Raw genomic sequence first — 21648 nt, forward strand, 5'->3', positions numbered from 1 at the left:
TAAACTAATTTTTAAAAAGAAAAATGACAAATTTTTTAAAAGCTTACATTGAGTTTTTTTAAGTTGATTTCCAGCATAAATAATGTTGTTGTTGTTCAGTCATGTCCAACTATTTGTCACCCTATTTTAGGTTTTCTTGGCAAAGATACTGCAGTGGTTTGCCATTCCTTCTCCAGCTCATTTTACAGGTGAGGAAACTGAGGCAAACAGGATTAAGTGGCTTGTTCAGTTCCACACAGCTAGTAAGTATCTGAGGCCAAATTTGAACTCAGGAAGATGAGCCTTCCTCATTCCAGGCCTGGCACTCTATCTACTATGCCACCTAATTGCCCCATGAATAATGAGTATATATCTTAGTTTGCATTTAGGTTAATCTCCTATACCATGAGTATAATAATACTATACTAGTAATTGCTGATGTTCATGATGATGACACATGTATGTTATCATGAGAGAATTCTTGATGAGAAAATAACAATACAATGTGTTCTGTGGGGCTTTATTTTGCCTATTTCATTAAAATAGACTAGCTTCCCTCTGGAGGTGGTGAGTTTCCCCTCTCTTAAGGTTTTTAAGTGAAAGCTGAATGGCTACTTGTCAGGTACTTTGTAAAGAGGATCCTTTGTTTCAGACTAGAAGACCTTAGAGGTCCCTTCTGACTCTGAAATTCTGTGATTCTGAAATATAATACCTCAGTTAACCAGAACCCTAATTCCCCAACCATTCTGATTGAAAAAGAATCTACCTTATTGGAAAGTTTATCCAGTGAGCATTACAGCGCTGAAGACTTTCTTCACTGGATTTTTCTTATAAGAGGCAACTAGATGATGCGGTGGATAGAGTCCTGGGTCTTACAGTTAAGAAGACAAGAATTCAAATCCTGCCTCTCTTACTAGCCATGTAAAGTTGGGTAAGTCAATGAGTCATTCTCAGCCCACTTCCTCATCTGTAAAACGGGGATGATAGTATCACCTACTTTTAAAAGGTTATTGTGAGAATCAAGTGACATTACACACGTAAAGTCGATTGTGAACCTTTGTATCATCGTCATCCGAATAGTAAGTATACCTCTTCCGGTGAAGCTGCATCATTGGATTTGGAAGGTGGTACCACCTTCCCAGCATCCCCTCCACCATTCTCAGATGTACTTAGAGGCTTCCTAGAAGTAACAGAAATTTTCATTTTAAAAAGTGCCATAAACTTCAACCCCCAAAAGCAATATCATTAATGTTAATAAGTTTTGGAAGGAAAATGGTTTTATAAAGGTTTTCCCTGAAATTCTTCACGTTCTTATGAAATACCAACTTTTTTTCAGGCATCTGAGTGTTTTCAATAAGGGCCTGGAGCATCATATAAATCTCAGAAGCAGTATTCTTAATTCTGTTTTGTCTTTGTCCATATTCTATAATGGTTTTCCTTATTTCTTGTTGACTTTCCTCTGAAGTCAGCTCTTCACTCAGCTCCCTTAGGGCTTCCATGTGGTGATCAAGCTGACACAGGATCCCTTCATCAGAAAAGCAAGCCTAAATAAAGAAATAAAACAGCAGACAAGGATTCATTGTGAGTTGACATGATATTTTTTTCCACAATGATTGGAAACTGGTGGATTTTCATAATGATGAGAAGCTGTTATCTTATGTCAGAAATGTTTTTTTTACTGATACTTTGTTTTTACATCACATTACTATCTAAATATTTCTTCCTTTATCCAGCCATCTCTTGTAACAAAAATTAAAAAGAGAGAGAAATAAAACAGTTCATTAAAATGAATCCATACATCAACTAAGTCTGACATAGCATTAAGGTTTATAAAAGCACTTTACATTTATTATCTTATAAACCTGGGAAGACTTATAAGAACTGATGCAAAGCAAAGTAAGCAGAACCAGAATAATGTACACAGCAATAGCAATATTGTAATGATCATTAATTGTGAAAGACCTAGCTACTCTGCTCAATACATGATCCATGACAATTCCAAAGGACTCTTGTTGAAAATTTCTATCTACCTCCAGAGAGAATCGATGAATTCTGAATACAAACTAAAGCACATGTTTTTCACTTCATTTTTCTTGCTTTTTTTTTTACATGACTAATGTGGAAATGTTTTGCATGACTTCATATGTATAATTGGTATCATATTTCTTGCCTTCTCAATAGGTAAAAGAGGGAATGGATGGAAGGAGATAATTTGGATGTGAAAATAAAAATTTTTTAATTAAATTAAATTTAAAAAATTGTTATCTGCGGTAGCTAGGTGGCACAACAAATACAGCACCGGCCCTGGAGTCAGGAGGACCTGAGTTCAAATCCGGCCTCAGAAACTTAACACAAAAAAAAAACTAGCTGTGTGATCTTGGGCAAGTCACTTGCCCCTCCAAAAAGCAAAAAAAAAAATATTATCTCACTTGATCCTCATACCAATCATTACTATTATTAGCCCTACTTTACACATAAGGAAACTAAGGCATATAGATGTTAAGCAACTTGTCTAGGGTCACACAGCTAGTGTCTGAGGCTGGATTTGAATTAAAGTTTGTCCTAACTGCTAATCCAGACCTTAATGCATTGGTCCACTCAGTTGTGCATCAATATAGGCAATATTCTACAAGTATAGTCCCATACTTTGGCAAAGAAGGGAAGGAGGGGATGCTGTTGTATTACACAGGCATCGAGACACTTTTGAATGTAATAATAGCTAGCATTTATATAGCTGTTTAAAGTTTACAAAATGCTTTACAAATATTATCTCACTTGATCTTCAGAGCAACCCTGAGAGGAAGGTGCTATAATTATCCCTGTTTTTCAGATAATGAAACTGAAGCAGAGAGAAGTTAGGTCAATTGCTAGTGAGTGTCTAAAGCTAGACTTGAACTCAGATCTCCCTGACTCCAAATCCAGTCTTTTATCTACTGCACCATCTAGCTGCCTCTAATCTCAGTCTCTCCAGAAATCATTTAAGCTTCAAAGACAAAGTCTCCAAAACAAAAGTGCCACATTTTTTAAAAGAACATAAGTAAACTAGAATGCACTGCAAAGAGGATAATGAAGATGAATCCATTTATTACACTTTAACAGATATTTGTTAAGCACCCAAATTCAGGCTTTTAAAAGAAAAACAGAACAAAAGAGCCCTGCCCTCAAGGAGCTTACATTCTACTGGGAGTGCACAATATGCATATAATTAGCACAAGCAAATATAAAATAATGGTGGTTGGGGGAAGGGACACTAGTAAGGGGAGCTCAGAAAAGGCCTCTTGTAGAAAGTGGCACTTAAACTGAGCTTTGTAAGGCAGCAAGAGGTCTTAAACAGTAGAAATAGGGAGTGAGAGCAGGAGAGCTCTCCTGTGCAAAGACAGGCAGGAGGCAGAATGATGCACATGGTGGTGCATGAGGCTGAGTAAGGAGCCTCAAGAGATAGGTTAGAGCCAAATTTTGAAGAGTTTTAAACATAAGAGGCATTTGTATTTTATTCTAGAAGCACTTGGGAGCCATAGACATTTCATAAGCAGAGAAGGGACATAGGCAGACCTGTGTTTTAGTAATATCAAATTGGCAGTTGTGTGGAAGACGGATTGAGGAAACTAGAGGTGGTATGGGGAAGAACCTAGATGCCCAGAAGTCAATTAGAAAGCTATTGTAATAATCTGGGCAAGAAGTAATGGGGACCTAAATTGGACTGGTTGTGTGATGGATCAAAAATTGGAAGCAATGTCACATAAGAACTGGGCTTTTAATTGGACCTCCTGACTTTTCTCTATCTGTTCTCCACATAGCTGCCAAAGTGACTAACCCAAGAAGCAAAGGTCTAATCATGTCAGTTCCTTACTCAACAAACCCAGCGACTCTTTGTCATTCCTAGAATCAAATACAAACTCATCTGTTTAGAATATAAAGCCTTTCAAAACCTAACTCCAATATCATTTTCCAGCTTTATTATACAGTACTCCCCTTTAGACACCCTATAGTCAAGCCAAAATGGTCTTCTTGCTGTTCTTTACACATGACCCTCCATCTCCTATCTTGCTGCTTTTGTATAGGCTCTGCCACAGGCCTAAATTATACTCCCTCCTCACCTAAACCTCTTAGAATCTCTAGCTTCTTTCAAAGTTCAGCCCAAGTCCCACCACAGGACTTTCACTGATTCCATTAGCTTCTAGGGCTTCCCCTAAAAATTACCTTGCATTTCTTTGATTACATTTTGTATATTCTTATATTTATACATGTTCTCTCCTTAATAGAATGTAAGCTTCATGAGGGCAGGAACTATTTCATATTGGTTTTTTTGCCTTTTGTATTCCCAGCACCTAAAACAGTACCTGGCACAAAGTAGATGTTTAATACTTACTAACTGATGGTATAGGGGAGATTCTTGATCAGATACAACCTGAATTAACCAGCTTCTGATATCCCTTCCAACATCTGAATTTTAAGTCATGGGGTCCTATGTGATTCCATAATGTTACCATTACACAGTACCTCAAAAAAATTCTCCTATTAACTCATTCTTACATACTGGCAGTTACTTATTGTGAGTAATTTTTTTTTACTACATAAAAGGGTTTTGAAAGTGTAAAAACTGGATGCTTGAGGACCCAACATAACATAACTAAATGTGTACCACGGCTTATATATGTGTAGACTATAAAGGTCAATAAAAGGACTATGGGAAAATTCAATTTGATTTTGGACTAACTTCCTAAGTATTCAAAGAAATGATCCTTGAGGTAGGAATAGTTAAAAAAAAAAAAAAAAGCCTGTTCGGCCTGACTTGTTCAATCTTTGCCCTGAAATGCTATTTTTCACAAGTATTTCAAGCCTAATTCCGGTGTGCTTAATCGGTTAAAGCCTACCAATGGAGCATATCATGCTTTCCTAGAACACTTAGATCCTTCAAAGGTCACTGTGTCTATTTCAATAACAAGTATTAAATCTCTTATATAACTAGCAAACCAACGGAAGTGAAACAATTACTAAATGAATTTTTAGTACCAATAATAAATGAATGAGTTCAGGGCAGTGACAGAATTATATACTGGAAGTGATAAACCCACAGAAAGAAAGACCTGAAAATGATTTCCCTAGATCTTTTAATCCAAACTCATGCCATTAGATAGAAATAAATTTGAATGGATACCAATGCTTAGAAAGGGAGCTTACTTGTCAAGGCATGATCTCAAACACAATTAAAAAGTTTAAATAGGAATCAGTCTACCTCATGTTCCTCGATGAGTCCCTTGGTCTTCTCTTTACTGAGTAATTTTTTCTCTTTATTTAGTTGCTTTTCAAGTTTTGAAATGTTTTCAGTAAGTCTTTTTTCAATTTCAATTTTTATTTGATGAATATATAAACATATCTCTTGATGAAGACCCTATAAAATAAAATAAACATTTCCTTTTCTCCCAGCTCTATTCATCAAATTTCTACCCATACTTTAACAAAGGTTGGCTGGAATGTAACTCCCTCCATGATCATTTCCTCCAACCTAGAAGTGACACCTTCCTTCTCTGAATTTTTTATTTAGACAATTTTATGTCTCTATTTGCACTTTTATATTTTAACCCCTACTATAGTTATCTATGGTCAAATCTTACCTCCCATCCTGAGTTGTAAGCTTTTCACAGGACAATCAGGGTATCTTCCTTAACACGGTACTTATAAATTTAAGCCATTCAATAAATACTTATTAAATGAATGAATGAATAGATGAATCCTAGAAACTAGCTTTGTCTAAACTGTTTCCTCCCAGGACAAATTAGAAACATGTCATGAGTATCACAGGGCTAAGAGGGAACTAAAGTTAATACACCCCCATATCTTTAAGAAGGATGAAAACCATTTAAAATAATGAAAATATTTTTTAAATAAAGAAATGTGCTTCCAACTAATACAATGACATATAAATCTTAATGGCTATCTTACCTCCCACTCTTCAGAGAGCTCTTTGCTCATTTCTTCTAAAGAAAGCTTTTCATCAGGAGATACAATATTTTTTAGTTGTTCAACAGCTTTCAAAAATTTGTCCAAGCTTTTACTGTTTAGAATGGCTAGACTATCCTGTAAACAAAGTACATAACAAACATATGAAAACCACATTACATGCAAAAAGTAAGAAAGGAACATCAATAAAGCATTAAACCACAGAAGAAAACAAAAAGAAATTTAGAAAAGGGACACAAATAAGGCAATTTTGTTACAGCCATGTTAAATTTAATGCACACCTAGAGAAAACAAACTATATCTATCAAAAGCTTTTTCTTTGCATTTTGAAATCTTCATGTCTGGGGCGGCAAGGTGGCGCAGTGAGTAAGAGCGCTGGCCCCGGCGTCGAGAGGATCCGGAATCGGTTCCAGCCTCGGATATTAACACCCACACAAAATAAACTGGCTGTGTAACCTTGGGCAAGTTACTTAACCCCAATTGCTTTAAAAAAAAATATTCATGTTTATGTATATTTGTTAAATTCATAATTAGAAAAAAAATTTCTCTAAAAAGTTAAAATAACAAAAATATTAACCTAAAAACACATTCTACTATCAAGACCACTTTTTTTGAAAGTTAATACTAGGATATAGGGGGCAGCTAGGTGGTGAAGTAGATAGAGGTCTGGGCCTGGAGTCAGGAAGACCTGATTTCAAATGTGACTTCAGACTCTTACTAGCTATGTGATGTTGGGAAAGACACTTAACCCTGTTCGCCTCAGTTTCTTCATCTGTAAAATGAGCTGCCAAGAAAACCCCAAATGGGGTCATGAAGAGTTGTACACAAATGAAAAGCAAGTAAACACTAGGATGAAAGAAGAATGTCACAGGATGTCACCTGTAACACGTCTAAAGACTTTTACGAACACTTCCCTTTGTAAAGAGAAGCCAGTGTTACATCTCATGGGGCTACAGAAGGTTCTTCTTGCAAAAGTACCCACTACTCTACTATACGATGGTATGGTTGAGAGATAAGGAAAATACTAGGGGACACTATGACATTCAAAGAAATGAACCATATGGAAAACTAAACACTTCGCTTCAATACTGTGTCAGAGAAAAGAGGTAGGAAAGGCATTAGACAATGTTACCTGTAAGCTTTTGAAGTTATGAATAAATAAGTTTGCTACATAAACAATAAAATGTAGAAAGTGTGTGGAGGAGTACAAAGAAATTTCAATTATTAGGGGCAATTATACTAATAGGGAGGTCTGACAGGCAGCACAATACAGTATAATCTGACTCTTCAATGAGTCTATTGCTCTTTCCACCTAATCCTTATTTTTCTATCTTCTCCTCAAAACAAATTTTGAATTCTGCCCTACATCCCTTTAGCATAAGCTAAATCCTGGTAAGGGAGCATCCTTGCTCCCTGTTGTCCCTTGTGGAGGATTTTCCCAATACCACCATTATTCGGTAAGTTCTTCTTTACTGTTCATGCAATCCATATTCAGTCAAGATTCTGATGGTAGTTATCTATTGACTCTCTTTCCTTCTTCACTGAGTTCAGCAACTAACTCAGTCTCTCTACCTGCTCCAACTGCTGCCTTCATACAAAGGGATTTTGACATACGGACTGATCCTCCCTCAAATATCCTAACTTCTTACTTCCTCAGCTTAATCATTTCTACCTGCTACGCCTCTCCTTGTCCTCAGCTACACAGAGAGATGGTCATATCTTTAATCTTGGCACCATCCACCAATGCACCACTTCTGTGCCCGTGAAATTAAATTTTCTTCATCTGATCATAGTCTTTTATCATTATGTCTTTCCATCTGCTTCATGACCCTATGACCTCTAATCCTTTCACTTCTCAGTACTTTCCCAGTCTTCACCCCATGTAATGGCCATACTCTTCTTCTTCCCCTTGGTGAACCAACTGAATAACTGAATTCTACATCATCCTCTACACTGGAGTCCCTTGCCCCTTTATCCTTTTTGCCAATCATGCCTTACCAATCCCAAATCTTGTATTACTCCCACCATCGACTATCTTTGCTTCTCTTTACATGAAAAATGCTGGAGAAAATCATGAAACTATGGTAAAACTGGGTTCTTTATAAATTTGTTAACATAATCCCATCTGTGCCCTTATTGCAACAAGGCAATGCTCACTAATTGATTCACTATTTGACTCATCATAACTGCTATTGCAAGTATTTTCATCTGCCCTCAAATCTGCCATGACTCCCCCTCTCCCTATCCTCTCAAGTTAATAACCTTGCCTCATACATTAATTTTTTAAATGGAAGCTATTTTCTAAGAGCTCCCTCTTCTCCTGCTTCATCTCAAGAGGTGATCTTTCTCCTTTCTAAGGCAAACTGCTCTACATGCACCACTGATCCCATCCCATCCTCTCTTCTTCATCAAATTACTCCCCTCTGTTATCCCCATTCTTTCATTAATCTTCAATTTCTCTTTTTCTACAGGCTATTTCTATGCTGCTTACAAACTCCTGCATTTTTCCTTAATCTCTGAAAAACAAAATCTCACTTGATCCATCCATCATCACTAGCTTTCATTCTATATATTGCTTTTCCATTCTGTGGCTAAAATACTTGATAAAGCTCTCTACAATCAGTAATTCTCTCTCTCTCTCCACTCATTCTCTTCTAAACTTTCTGTAATATGGCTTCAAATCTCATTCAACTGAAATTGTTCTATTCAAAGTTACCAATGACATCTTAACTGCTAAATCCAGTGGCCTCCTCTCAATCCTCCTCCTTTTCGACCTCTCTGAAGCTTATGATACTGACACTTACACTCTTCTCCTCGGGATCATCTCCTCCCTAGATTGCTGTGACACTGCTTTCTCCTAGTTCATCTCCCATCATTTAACTGCTCCTTTTCAATTCCCTATGCTGGATCTTCGTCCAGATCATGGTAACTGTGGGTCTGGCTGGTGACACTTCTCTTTTTATACTTGGGTGATCTCATCAGCTCCATGGAGCCAATTGTCATCTTTATGCAGAGAGATAATTCTCAGATTTATACAGATAGTCCTAATATCTTTCCTGATTTCCAGTCTTACATAGCTAATTAGACATCTCAAACTGAATATCCTATAAATTCAACATTTCTGAAGTTGAACTCATGATCTTTCCCCCTAAATTCTTTCCTCCTCCATATTTTCCTTTTACTTTTGATGGCATCGTTATATAATCAGTCACCCAGGGTTGTAACATAAGTATCATTCTCAACTCCTCATTCTCTCTCACTCCACATATACAACCCATTCTCAAGTATTGTCATTTTTTTTCCTTTGTGATATCTATCTCCTCTTAAACAACCCCTACCCTGCTACAGCCCAACGTCCACTTCATGCCAGGACAATTGCAATAGCATTCCAGTTGCCTCCCCACTCTAGTCAATCCTCCATTTAGATACAAAAGTAAACTTCTTACACTGTAGGTCTGACCATGTCACCCCCCTACTCAATAAACAACAAACTCCATATTTACTCTAGAATCAAATATAAAAAGTCTTTTCTTTTTGGTAGGGAGGAAGGCAGAGCAATTGGGGTTAAGTGACTTGCCCAAGGTCACAGCTAGTGTTAAGTGTCTGTAGGTTGACAAGGTTAAGTGTCTGAGGCCGGATTTGAATTCAGGTCCTCCTGACTCCAGGGAAAGTGGTCTATTCACTGCACCACCTAGCTGCCCCTAAAAATCTTTTAAGATTTTCAAGTCCTTTAAAGTAGGGTCCCTGGAAATTTTTATGTCAAAAATTAAAATTGGGGAGGGGAGGAGTCAAGACAGTAGAACAGAAGCAGGACCTCCCCGAGGCTCCGGCTTCCACCTTCCCCAATCCATGTAAAAAGGAAACTCTAAACAAACATTGGAGCTGCAGAACCCACAAAATGTCACAGAGAAGCTAATGCTTAGAACAGCCCGGCAGGCCAGCAGGAATCGGTCAGCACAGCGCTCTGAGAGCAGAGCCCAGCTCCACGCCTAGGCTTTAGCCCCAGGGTAGACCTGACAAGCCACTGGCTGGAGGGAACCCAGATCAGCAGCAGCTGTGGTCGTTTACAGATTTATCAACACATAGGTGCGAAGGAAAAAGTGAGAGGTCAGTGAAGTCTGGACTTTGGGACCCAATAAATGGGAGTGTGTGGCTTTTGCCTCGGGGGAGAGAAGCCACTGAGACACTGGCACAGCAAGCCAGCACTACAGGGCAGCTTCAGCTCCTGGCCTGCACAGTGTGGGAAGACCAAGCACAAGTCTGAGGGGTAATCGCTCTTGCTTTAACCTTCTTGGATCTGGATTGCAGTCTAGGGTGGAGGTCCTGGGGTGTGTGTCCAGCTTGCCAGAGCACGTGGAGGCCTCAGAGAGGGCACCCATCTAATACCTCCGGCAGCTGAGAAAACCCCAGCATTTGTGATGAAAGCTCCCCGGTCTGTTGGCAGAGTCCTACTGTGGCAAAAAGCCCAAGGGATCAAGTGACTGAGGGGCGACATGACCAGGCAAAGGAAACAAAGCAGACAAAAGATTCCAACATTAGACTCCTATTTTGTGGACAAAAAGGAGCAAAGCATGGAACAGGAGGAAGACAGTGAAGTCAGAATTCCTGCACCAAAAGCTTCAAAGGAAAATACGAGCTGATTACAGGCCATAGAGGACCATAAGAAGCAGAAAAGAGAAGTGGAGGAAAAATTGGGACGAGAAATGAGAACAATGCAAGAAAATTATGAAATGAGAGTCAACAGCCTTACTGAGGAAAATCACACATTAAAAAATAGACTAACTCAAATGGCAAAAGAGGCTCAAAAAGGCAATGAGGAGAAGAATGCCTTAAAAAGCCAAATTTGCTAGACAGAAAAAGAATCTCAAAAGCTCACTGAGGAGTATCATAGCTTCAGAAATAGATTGGAGCAAATGGAAGCTAATGACTTTATGAGAAATCAAGATGCTGTTAAACAGATCCAAACAAATGAAAGAATAGAAGGCAATGTGAAATATCTCATGGGAAAAACCACTGACCAGAAAATAGATCCAGGAGAGATAATTTTAAAATTATTGGACTACCTGAAAGCCATGATCAAAGTAAGAACCTAGACATCATCCTCCAGGAAGTTTTCAAAGAAAACTGCCCTGATGTTTTAGAACCAGAGGGCAAAATAAAGGTTGAAAGAATCTACCGATCACGTCCTGAAAAAGATCCCAAAAAGAAAACTCCTAGGAATATTATAGCCAGGTTCCAGAATTCCCAGATTAAGAAGAGAATATTACAAGCAGACAGGAAGAAACAATTTGAATATTGTGGAAACACAATCAGGATAACCCAGGATCTGGCAGCTTCTACACTGAGAGATCCAAGGGCTTGGAACATGATATTACGGAGGTCCAAAGGAGCTGGGATTAAAACCAAGAATCACCTACCCAGCAAAACTGAGTATCATGTTTCAGAGGAAAATATGGTCATTCAGTAGAATAGAGGACTTTCAAGCATTCTTGGTGAAAAAACCAGAGTTGAATAGAAAATTTGACATTCAGATACAAGAAGCAAGAGAAGCATGAGGAGGTAAACAGGGAAAAGAAATCATAAGGAACTTATCAAAGTTGAACTATTAACATTCCTACAGGGAAAAACAATAATTGTAACTTACAATAATTGTAACCTTTCTCAGCAGTTGAAGGGAATAGAAATATATATATGAGGGTATATGAGGATATGAATACATGTGAATGTGTGTATATATGTTTACATATATACATAGATAGAGGCCACAGGACCAACTTAACAGGAAGGGATGATACTTAAAAGGTGAAATAAAGAGGTGAGAGGAATATAATGAGAGGGGATGGGGAGAAACAGATTGGCATAAACTATCTCTTATAGAAGAGGCAAGGGAAAATGGTTACAATGGAAGGGAAGAATAGGAAGGCAAAAGGGAATGGGTCAACCTTATTCCCATTGAATTTGGCTTGGGGAGGGAATGAAATACACACTAAATAGGGTATCTCACCCTACAGGAGAGTAGGGGGGAAGGGGATGAGAAGGGGGATGATGGAAGGGAGGGCAGGCTGGGGGGGAGGGAAGTTGGAAACACCCCCTTTTGAAAAGGGACAGGATCAAAGTAGAGAATAGAACAAGTGGATATATATATATATATATATATACTATTATTAATACTATTTTACATGTAATTGGGAAATAAGATATACAGGCACTGGGGCATAGAGATCCATTGGAAAAGTCGAAAGGGTATGGGAGAAAATATGGGAGAGAACAGATTGGAGGAGGGGATATCCTGTGGGATTGCTATTTTGGGACGGTGGGTAGGGGAAAAACGGGGAGAAAATTTGTAACTCAAAATCTGGCAGAAATGAATGATATAAATCAGAAGTTAATAAAGCATTTAAAAAAATCAAAATTAGGGCTCAAGAAGGAAACCATAGTTGAAGAGCAAAGAGGAGAGGCTTTAAGTGGCTTTTACCAATTCAGTTGAATGATAATCCTTGATACTTGTAAAGCACTTTCGCACTCACTATTTCATTTGATTCTTTATTTTATGAGTTAGATAAGAGATCATCTTTTCTACTTATTACCTATGTGGTCTTGGACAAAGTCACTTTACTTCTGGCCTCAACTGTCTTCTTCACAAAATGAAGGTATTGAACTAGATGGACTCTGACGTACCTTTAAGCTCTAGATGTTCAATCCTATTATCTCTATCTCAGAGATGAGGAAAATGAAGCAGATTAAGCAACTTGCCCAAGGTTGTAGTTGCAAAGCTAGCATGAAGACTAGATGAGTCAAGTCTCCTGAATCCTATTCCAGAGGTATTTTCACTTTAGTGCCCAACATTTTTAAAAGGACTACATTAAATCTGAATTTAATTTTTTCTCATTTAATTGAAGATATTTTTCATTGTAATTTTAAGTCACTTTTGCTTACTTAATTATTAAGAAAGAAATTCAGATACTGGAAAATTCAAAGAGATTAAAAGAAGATAATGGCAGACTAGAATAATTTTTGTTTTTTTATTCTTGATTTTTTAATAGAGAAATAAGTACCAATAAATATTCTGCAAGTAATGATAATAGAAATTCCCACCTTCTTTTGTGAAACCAGGTCACCAAGGCTCCCTTTTTGCCCAAGTAGTTGCCGAGCTTTCATGATATCTGACTCAAGTTCCTTTTGTGCCTTTCCAAACTTGGCCCTAACATCCATTTCTAGGGAGCTCTCGTATGAGACCTGTAAGGCAGCATCTAGCTCTGCCATATTATTCTGTGAAGAAAGACAGTTTTAAATGATTCACATTTCACCCCCTATCTTTATAGGATATACACAAGAAAAAAAAAAACCAAGTAGTTCTTCAAAACTTCTAATATTTTCCAAGGCTTAGCACAATGATCTATAATTCAATTCAACAAAAATTTAAGTATCTACTAAACAGAGACATTGAAGCCAAATTATAGAGGACCTTGAATTCATACAGGAGGGACTTAATAAAAGTTGGTTAAATTGAAGTTTCTTTCAAATAGCAGTCTGTTGGTGTTTTTTTCATAAATATTCTAATAGACTATATTCACATGTCACTAAGCAATAATTATTTTAAATTATAATGCAAAAATAATATTATGCAAGAAATCATAAATGAATGATAGTATTTTTTTCAGACCACTAAAAGTTAAGGAATAATATATTTCAAAAATATACTGTGTTAGAGACCTGAACTTTGTCTTTTGCTTCTTTAATCTGTGTACAGAGCCCAGATATATGGAAATTCTGGAGGAGCATCTTGCTTGAAATATTTTGTGCTATTATTTGTAATGTATTTTCTTTCCTAGTCACATGCTCTTGGTACATAGATCCTCGGGCAATCAGGTTCTATAGAAACAAATGAGAGTATAGTTAGGTTCAACATTAATTCAGATTAAAATAATGCTAATCCAAAGTCACTAAAGATGAATCCAAAATCCAAAATGGTGAAATTTGCATAATGAATGTTCTGAGTATTCTTTATGTTGTCTAGCTTGAAGAAAGATATAGTCAATCCAAGTTTATGTTACACAAGCACTATATACTACCTTGTAAGTAAGCAGGAAATAATTCACAAATAATTAAGATCATATTTAAAGATATATATGTGTATATATAAAACAGATTTTTAATGAGAAGGTTCTGAGAAACATCCTGATCCCTTTAATGCTATGTCGATTCAAAATTACATCTTGTATGCTATAGATATCTCAGTATGATACCAACTACAAGTAAAATAATGCTATTTTTAAAATAAACTGGATATTAATCATCAATACTAATTATGAGATCATAGATTTAGTCTTAACACTAATGTAGATTAACTCGAGGTCTCTAACTTTAGAAACTAGACCTCAAAGTCACAGAGGTAGTTTGTGACATGATCATAGATGTTAGAGCTGAAGAGCTCACACTCCATCTACTCCAACCCTTTCATTTTACTGATGAGGAAACTGAGGTCCACAGAGGATTAGTGACTTTCTCAGAACCCCAATTCTCAAAACTATACAAATGATCTTTCTATACTTACCACAGAAAATATAGCTAGATAGGGGCAGCTAGGTAGAGCAGTGAATAGAGCACCAGCCCAGGAGTGGGGAGAACCTGAGGACCTGAGTTTAAATCTGGCCTCAGACACTTAACACTTAACTGGCCATATGACCTTGGGCAAGTCACTTAACCCCAATTGCCCTCCAAAAAGCCAAAAAGAAAGAAAGAAAATATAGCTAGATTAAATACACAAAGCTAAGTAATAGAGATTTGCAAAGAGATTATTTCTTATTCTTGTTGTTGGAATTTTCCATGTTGTCAAAACTCATGCTTGAATGGTTTTATGACTTAGCTGAAACTCAGTTAAACCTTTAATGTTACATCTTCCCCAGAAGGGCTGAGTGTAATAGTGAAGCATAATAGCTAAGCATAATCCAATGTAATTATTCATTTCCCTGTTTCTCAGTGAGTTGGTTATATGGAAGTAAAGACAGAACTGAGTCTCAGGGAAGAAAGATTGTGTTCTCTTCTACTAAAAGCAGCAGGATCCCCTGTAATCAGTTAAGCTGTGGGTGTCTAATACATGGGTAAGTTTTTAACAACTAATAATTCTTTATATTCACAAATCATACTTTCAAGTGCAATATGAAACCAAGACTTTTACTCATTATGTGGAGACTCTTTTAAAAAAATTAATCTCCATTCTATAGAGAAAAATCCATTCAAAACCAATGCCATTGGCCAGGCAGAGTGGTGCACAATACTCCGATATACTGAGGAGGTTCACTTAAGTGCTAATATCCCTATTTGACTTATTCTTTAAAAAAAAAAACAGCCTGAAGTCATGGGCAGAGTAGCAAATCTGCACAAATTGAATGCTATCTCTTCTACTCATTAGCTATGTGATCTAGCACAAGTTTCTTAACTTCTTTGGGACTGTTTCCTCCCCTATAAAATGGAGATTTTGAACTACCGTGTTTCCCCGATAATAAGACCTATCTCAAAAATAAGCCCTCCCCTTACTGTGTAAGATTCCTCTAAAATAAGCCCTCCCCCCAAAAATAAGCCCTATTGAGATTGCTACTGTAGTGAAGGTGATCCCCTGCTCTACACGCTACATTACGGTACCCTCTGTATGCACCGTCCCGCCCCCCCGTGAAACGCACGCCGCGCTCCGAGCTGCATCCAATCAGAGCTGCAGCAGTGAGCGCGTCATCCTGTTCTTTATTGAATTCATTATTGAATAAATGTACATTTTTTTGTTCACATTTACCTGTTTATTAAAATTGCTGTCAATGTTCATTAAAATAAGCCCTCCCCTGAAAATAAGCCCTCTGGTGTTTTTCTGTCCAAAAAAGTTAATAAGACAGTGTCTTATTATCGGGGAAACACAGTAGTTCATCTTTATAATGTCTTTTTTATCTTAAAGATCCCAGAAGACTTGCCCAAGGTTACATGGCTAAGTAGCGGGCCCTAGGCCTTCCTTGGTGGTAGACATCTGTAATCTTTGTTACTGGGGAAGCTGAGGCTGATGGGCCCTTAGGAGTTTTAAGCCTCAGGAGGGCTAAAGTCATTTGGGTGTCCAAAACTAGTTCAACACCAGCATGGTGGACCCCTGGGAGTGGGGTTGCCACTAGGCTGCCTAAGAAGGGAAGGTCAGAAATGGAAGAGGCCAAAACTTCCATGCTGATTAGTGGTGAGATCTGACCTGTGAGTAGCTGCTGTACTTCTGCCTAGATGCAATAAAGAGACCTAGTCTCAGGTGGCACATAGAGTGCTGGGCCTGGAGTCAGGAAGATATGAGTTCAAATCTGGACTCAGATACTTCCTGCCTATGTGATCCTGGACAAGTCACTTAACCCTGTTTGCCTCAGTTTCCTCATCTACAAAGTGAGCTAGAGAAGGAAATGGAAAGCCATTCAAGTATCTTTGCCAAGAAAACCCCAAGTGAGGTCATGAAGAGTCAGACACAATTGAAGAGCAATCTCCTTCTCCAAACAACAACAATAACAATGAAATAATAAAAATAAAAACAAGAAAGGCATACTTTAGAGCAGTGGTGTCAAACTCAAATAGAAACACATCCCGGAAGGCTGCATATTCACTTGGAAAACCACAAAATACCATTCCCTCTATTGTATTGCATTTTCATTTTGTTAAACATTTCCCAATTACATTTTAATCTGGCCAACGGGTAGAGTTTGATGTCTCTGCTTTGGAATACCTTTGGCCCACTTCTTGTGGCTCCCCCTATAGGTAGAAAGGAGCACAACTACCCATCCCAGGTAAGAATTTATACCATTAGAAAAGATTTCAAAAAAAAGCACTTCATTATCTCAGAGCCCCAAAATAAGCCAGTGTCGAAGTTAAAAAGAAATAGATTTGTCAACTTTCCTAGGCCCAGGGCATGAGGTAGCAAATATTCTGACCTTAGTATGGCACTGGCTATGAGACACAGGGTTTCTTGGAATGTCCTTTATCAATACTGATCTAAGCTGAAATATAAGATTGCAGCTGTAAAATTGGCATTTTGCTTTTCTACATTTTTACCTGCAAAAATTCTTCCATGGAAGCTTCCACATAACCTTGTTGTTTGATAAAATCCAGAACGGGTCTGATTTCTGTTTCCCAGGTTGCCACTTGGTCAATGAATTCTTCCATCTCTTTAAGCACTTGTAGGAGCTCTGTGAACTCTTTAATTACAGCCTCGTTTTCTTTTCCAGTCTATAACATACAAGCAAGATTATGAAAACAAAGCAGTGTATTCAGAATTATCCTTTTTTATGTAAATAACTTAAAATTTTCTTTTCAATAGGTAGTCAACAAAATCATTATTCATAACTGACTGGGTGGTTCTTCCCAAGAATTTCCAGTTTAAGGAGGTTATCCAGGTCAACCAGGTCTTTATTCCTCTCCAAACTATACATCTGATACTCTCACGTTTTTCATCCTTTTTTTTGAGGGGGGACCATTGGGGTTAAGTGACTTGCCCAAGGTCACACAGCTAGTATGTGTTAAGTGTCTGACACTGAATTTGAACTCAGGTCCTTCTGACTCCAGCAACGGTACTCTATTCACTGTGCCACCTTAGCTGCCTCTCTCTCCCACCTTTTTCTACAATGCTCCAGAAACTTCTTCACCTTGGCCTCTCTCTCTGACTGGCTGGTTCTTCCCATAACCTCTATTTTAAGGAGGATGCCCAAACCAGTCACATCTTCATTCCTCTCCAGGCTCAACTCCTGGCTCACTGGATTTTCTCTATCATGACTTGGACAGGTACCTTCTTATTTCCCCCCTTTTCTTCCTTCAGCTTCTTTTTATGTGTTTTCCTCTTCCATTAGAATATAATCTCTTTGAAGGCAGGGACTCTCTCTTTCTGCTTATATTTGTATTTGCAGCACTTAACACAGTACCTGGTAAATAGTAGGCACTTACTTGTAGTTGGCATACTAGAAAGTACACAGGCCTTAGAGTCAGTAGAGATAGAAGCTATCTAAACCTTTCTGCTTTTAATATTTTTCTAGGGAAGAATGGTCTCCTCATACATCTAGTTTAAGGAATAATCATGGCCATTAACTTTAGGCAGAATAATTCCCTACTTAAGTTACTTAGGGTAGTGTAGGGAAAGTACCTGACTACAATGCATTATCAAATTGCAGAATATTTCTTTAATATTTACCTATCTTCCAAGATGGGATGATACTCTCTTGAACTGGGGAAAATGATGTTAAACATTAGCACAGCAAGCATTGCAGCTGTGCATTAGAGCACACCAATGTCATCAGCCTTGTGATGCACCCCCAACCCCTTCAGCCAGCAATGAGAGGTAATAAAAGGAATATCCAAAGGTGCAGCTACATGAACAAATCACCCAACCTCTGAAGGCTGGGAGTATTATAAGAGAGGAATTCAGCAGGGGACTTGTATCCAGATAGCCTTCAAAGTTGACAGGTGAAGTCTCAGGAAAGAAGGGATTTTAACACTGAGAGAATTTAGACACTGAGGAAATTTGGATAGTGGTATTCTAAAGCAACTCAGAAGCAGTTAGCTGATGTAAGCTATTAATTTGTGACTACGAATCTTGCACTAAAGCAATAGTATTTCTAACTGAGAGTCTTTTAAGAGTAGAATCAGAGTACTGGTGGACCCAATTAGGTCCTACCATAAAATGTTATTAGCTGCAAAACTTTGTGTAAGTCTGAGTTAACTTTCTTGAGTATCAATTTTTTCACTGTAAAAACGGGGATTAAAAATATTTGCTCTGGATACAATTGTTGTAAAGAAAGTGTTTTTTAGATATAAGAGCACAATAAAATGTGAATTACTATTACCAGTGGGTCAGTGGCTAGAGCACTGGCCCTGGAGTCAGGAGGACCTGAATTCAAATCTGTCCTCACTTTCTAGCTGTGTGGCACCGAGCAAGTCACTTAACCCTATTTGCCTCATCTGTAAAATGAGCTGGAGAAGGAAATGGCAAACCATTCTAGTATCTTTGACAAGAAAAACACAGATTGGGCCATGGAGTCAGGCAGGACTGAAATGATTCAACAATGACACATTGGGGATAATGACAGCACCTGCCTCTCAAGATTGTTGGGAGGAGCAAATGAGATAATATTTGTAAAGCATTTATTTAGCACAGTGCCTGGCTCATGGTAGGTACTCTATAAATGCTTATTCCCTTCCCCTACTAATCAGCGACCTGGCTAATTAACATCTGCCACTTCTACTATGGCTGCGAAATTGCTTTTGATGAGAAATATTTCCAAAGATGTAATAATTATACTTAATTTGTAGGATCTTCTGCTAAATTCCTCACTTAGCACTAAAGAATCAAATATTTAAGAGGATACACTGCTATGTTAAACAGAAACTTGTATCTTACTTATCTTTGGCTTAATCTATGCTAGAGGCCAGGTGTATGGAAGTGTTAGAGGGACACTTGCAATACGTTGTGCAATTATTCTTCTTGAGTCACATTCTCTTGGTACACAAATCCTCAGGCAATCAGGCACACTGCTAAAACAATCTCTCTTTCAACTAGTTGTCCCTTATGTATACATCAAAATTATGCAAGACTTCTTGAAAGATATATCCACAGAGATAACCATATTCAGCTATCTACTCATTGTTAATATATCAGCTGAGGTATCCAACCAGATGTTTGCTTACCTAGTTATTCAACAGTGTCCTAGAGGAGATTCGTTACAAAGACCAAATTGAAGAGGGTTTGCCTACTAGAGTTAATTGCCTAGTGATGTTCCTGTGTGAACTTGGACAATAATGACTCCAAGATGACACTGGGTTCTTAATGAAGCACATTCCCACAGCACTCTAACCTTCACAACAAATTTATAAGGTAAGTATGTAGTAGAAGTAATTCGATGTTTGTTCTTGAAGATGAGAAAATTAATGCCCAGATTTAAGGTCACCAGGAGACTGAACCTTAAGAGTGACAGCCTTATTGCTGTAATAAGGTCACCCTAGTTGAACTCAAGTTCTTGCAGATCCTACTGAGTAAGAAGGAGCAACTTGGTCATGCAATGGGCCTAGAACCAGGAAAACATATCGTCCTGTATTCAGATCTGGCCCCTGACTTACTAGTTATGTGATTTCACTTAACTGTTTGCCTCAGTTTCCTCATCTACAAATGATCTAGAGAAGGAAATGGAAATCTACTCTAGTATTTTTGCCAAGAAAATCCCAAATGGGGTCACAAAGAATCAGACATGACTAAATAATAACAAAACCAAGTGAGAAAGATTTTGGGTACAGAATCAACAACAGCATGAGGTCCAAAACACCTAATTGCAGGAGAGGCTCCTCATCTGAACACAGGATACCTCACTACAATTTTGATGTGAACAGAGCAATTAATGAAATTTCTACTAAGATGTGGATGGGTTTCAATCACATATTTTTGGAAGTACTAAAGTATATTTGAAAGATACTTAATATGCCCTTGTAAGTAAGGGGAATTTTAGCATAAGTAAGGTGGATTTTAGTGCATGTAAAGTGAATTTCTGTTATTATTTCTTTGAATTCAGTTTCTCTGGATCCATAGCCATAACAATCTCTTGTTCCCAGGTACTAGATATGAGTTCTCATGGTTATGGTTTAAAACATCTCCACCACGCTTGCACAGCATTATATAATGACAAATAATATAAACATTCACTGTGATTACATGGTGAAATACAGGGATGAGGTGATGTAAACTTGTGAGGCTATTGCTGGCAATATGCCTTCTTTGTCTGTTGTCTCTATAAAGCAGGTGGGCATTGGTCAGTGAATGGGGAACCTGAGGGTTGAATACATAGCATGAATGCTGTGCGTGCTTCAGCTGGCCCCCACTGAGTCTCAAGAGGATTTAGGGGGACGTACAAGTTGTGCCTGTCTTGACTGGCCCCATCGAGACATAGGGAGTTGCCCCACCTTCTCACTGGCCCCTGTGAGAAGGGTGATTAGGAAATGCTGTAGGAGTTTTCCCTACCATTATCAGCAACCCTTCTAAGAAAACTAGGCTAGAATAAAGTAAGATTATTAACCTCTTTGAAAATCTTTTTCCTGTCTGACCTGATCAAGAGTGAACCTGTTATTTGTCTTACAATCCTGAACACATTTTACTCCGTTTTACATTTTCATTTTAATTACCTCAGTTCATTCTCTCAATAAGTTATAAGGGAGCTATATAGAACTGGTATTATTATTTTCATTTCACGGACTAAGAAGCTGAGGCACTTGGATTGCCTAAGTCCACTCAGCAAGTTTCCATTAATTAGTAATAATATAGAGTAAAATAGCAATCAAGACCTTAGTGTCTGTAAAACTGAACAAGACCATAATAACAGAGGTAATGGAGAGCACTGTCATTATGTGTACAACTGCAGGTGATTACCAGAAGATAAGAAAAACCTGCAGGCTTCTGCTAAATCTTATCCCTTGGCTCTGGAGCTGTCTGTTAACATTCCTTCATTTTCCTTTTCCATAAACCCCACACTCATTCTCTTTTTTCTTTTCTTCAGAGCAGATCTTAATAGGATTTCCATCAGTTAAGACTCCAACTCCAGTGAGAAACGCCATCCTCATGCAAGACGCCCAGTGGCAAGAAAGATTTTGCACAGATATCAGTTAACTGAAAAACTCAGGATCTTTCCAGGGAACACTGTATATTTTCATTTTTTTTCTGCTCTA

At 37.9% G+C, this 21648-nt stretch overlaps 1 protein-coding gene across 1 annotated transcript in view; it reads right to left on the minus strand.

Annotated features, from left to right (window-relative positions):
• SYNE2 (spectrin repeat containing nuclear envelope protein 2) overlaps nt 1–21648 on the minus strand; it is a 493787-nt gene that overhangs the window by 308885 nt on the left and 163254 nt on the right. The window contains exons 19-25 of the mRNA XM_069091728.1: nt 17005–17178; nt 13654–13812; nt 13036–13209; nt 5923–6057; nt 5216–5371; nt 1306–1523; nt 1069–1159 (exon numbers count right to left, since the gene is read on the minus strand). Of these exons, the coding sequence (XP_068947829.1) occupies nt 1069–1159; nt 1306–1523; nt 5216–5371; nt 5923–6057; nt 13036–13209; nt 13654–13812; nt 17005–17178 (1107 nt within the window). The remainder of the gene's footprint in view (nt 1–1068; nt 1160–1305; nt 1524–5215; nt 5372–5922; nt 6058–13035; nt 13210–13653; nt 13813–17004; nt 17179–21648) is intronic.

Source organism: Petaurus breviceps, unplaced genomic scaffold, assembly GCF_028583685.1.
Source record: "Petaurus breviceps papuanus isolate PSGF00001 unplaced genomic scaffold, PetGlider_PUasm1.0 189, whole genome shotgun sequence".
Taxonomy (NCBI): Eukaryota; Metazoa; Chordata; class Mammalia; order Diprotodontia; family Petauridae; genus Petaurus; species Petaurus breviceps.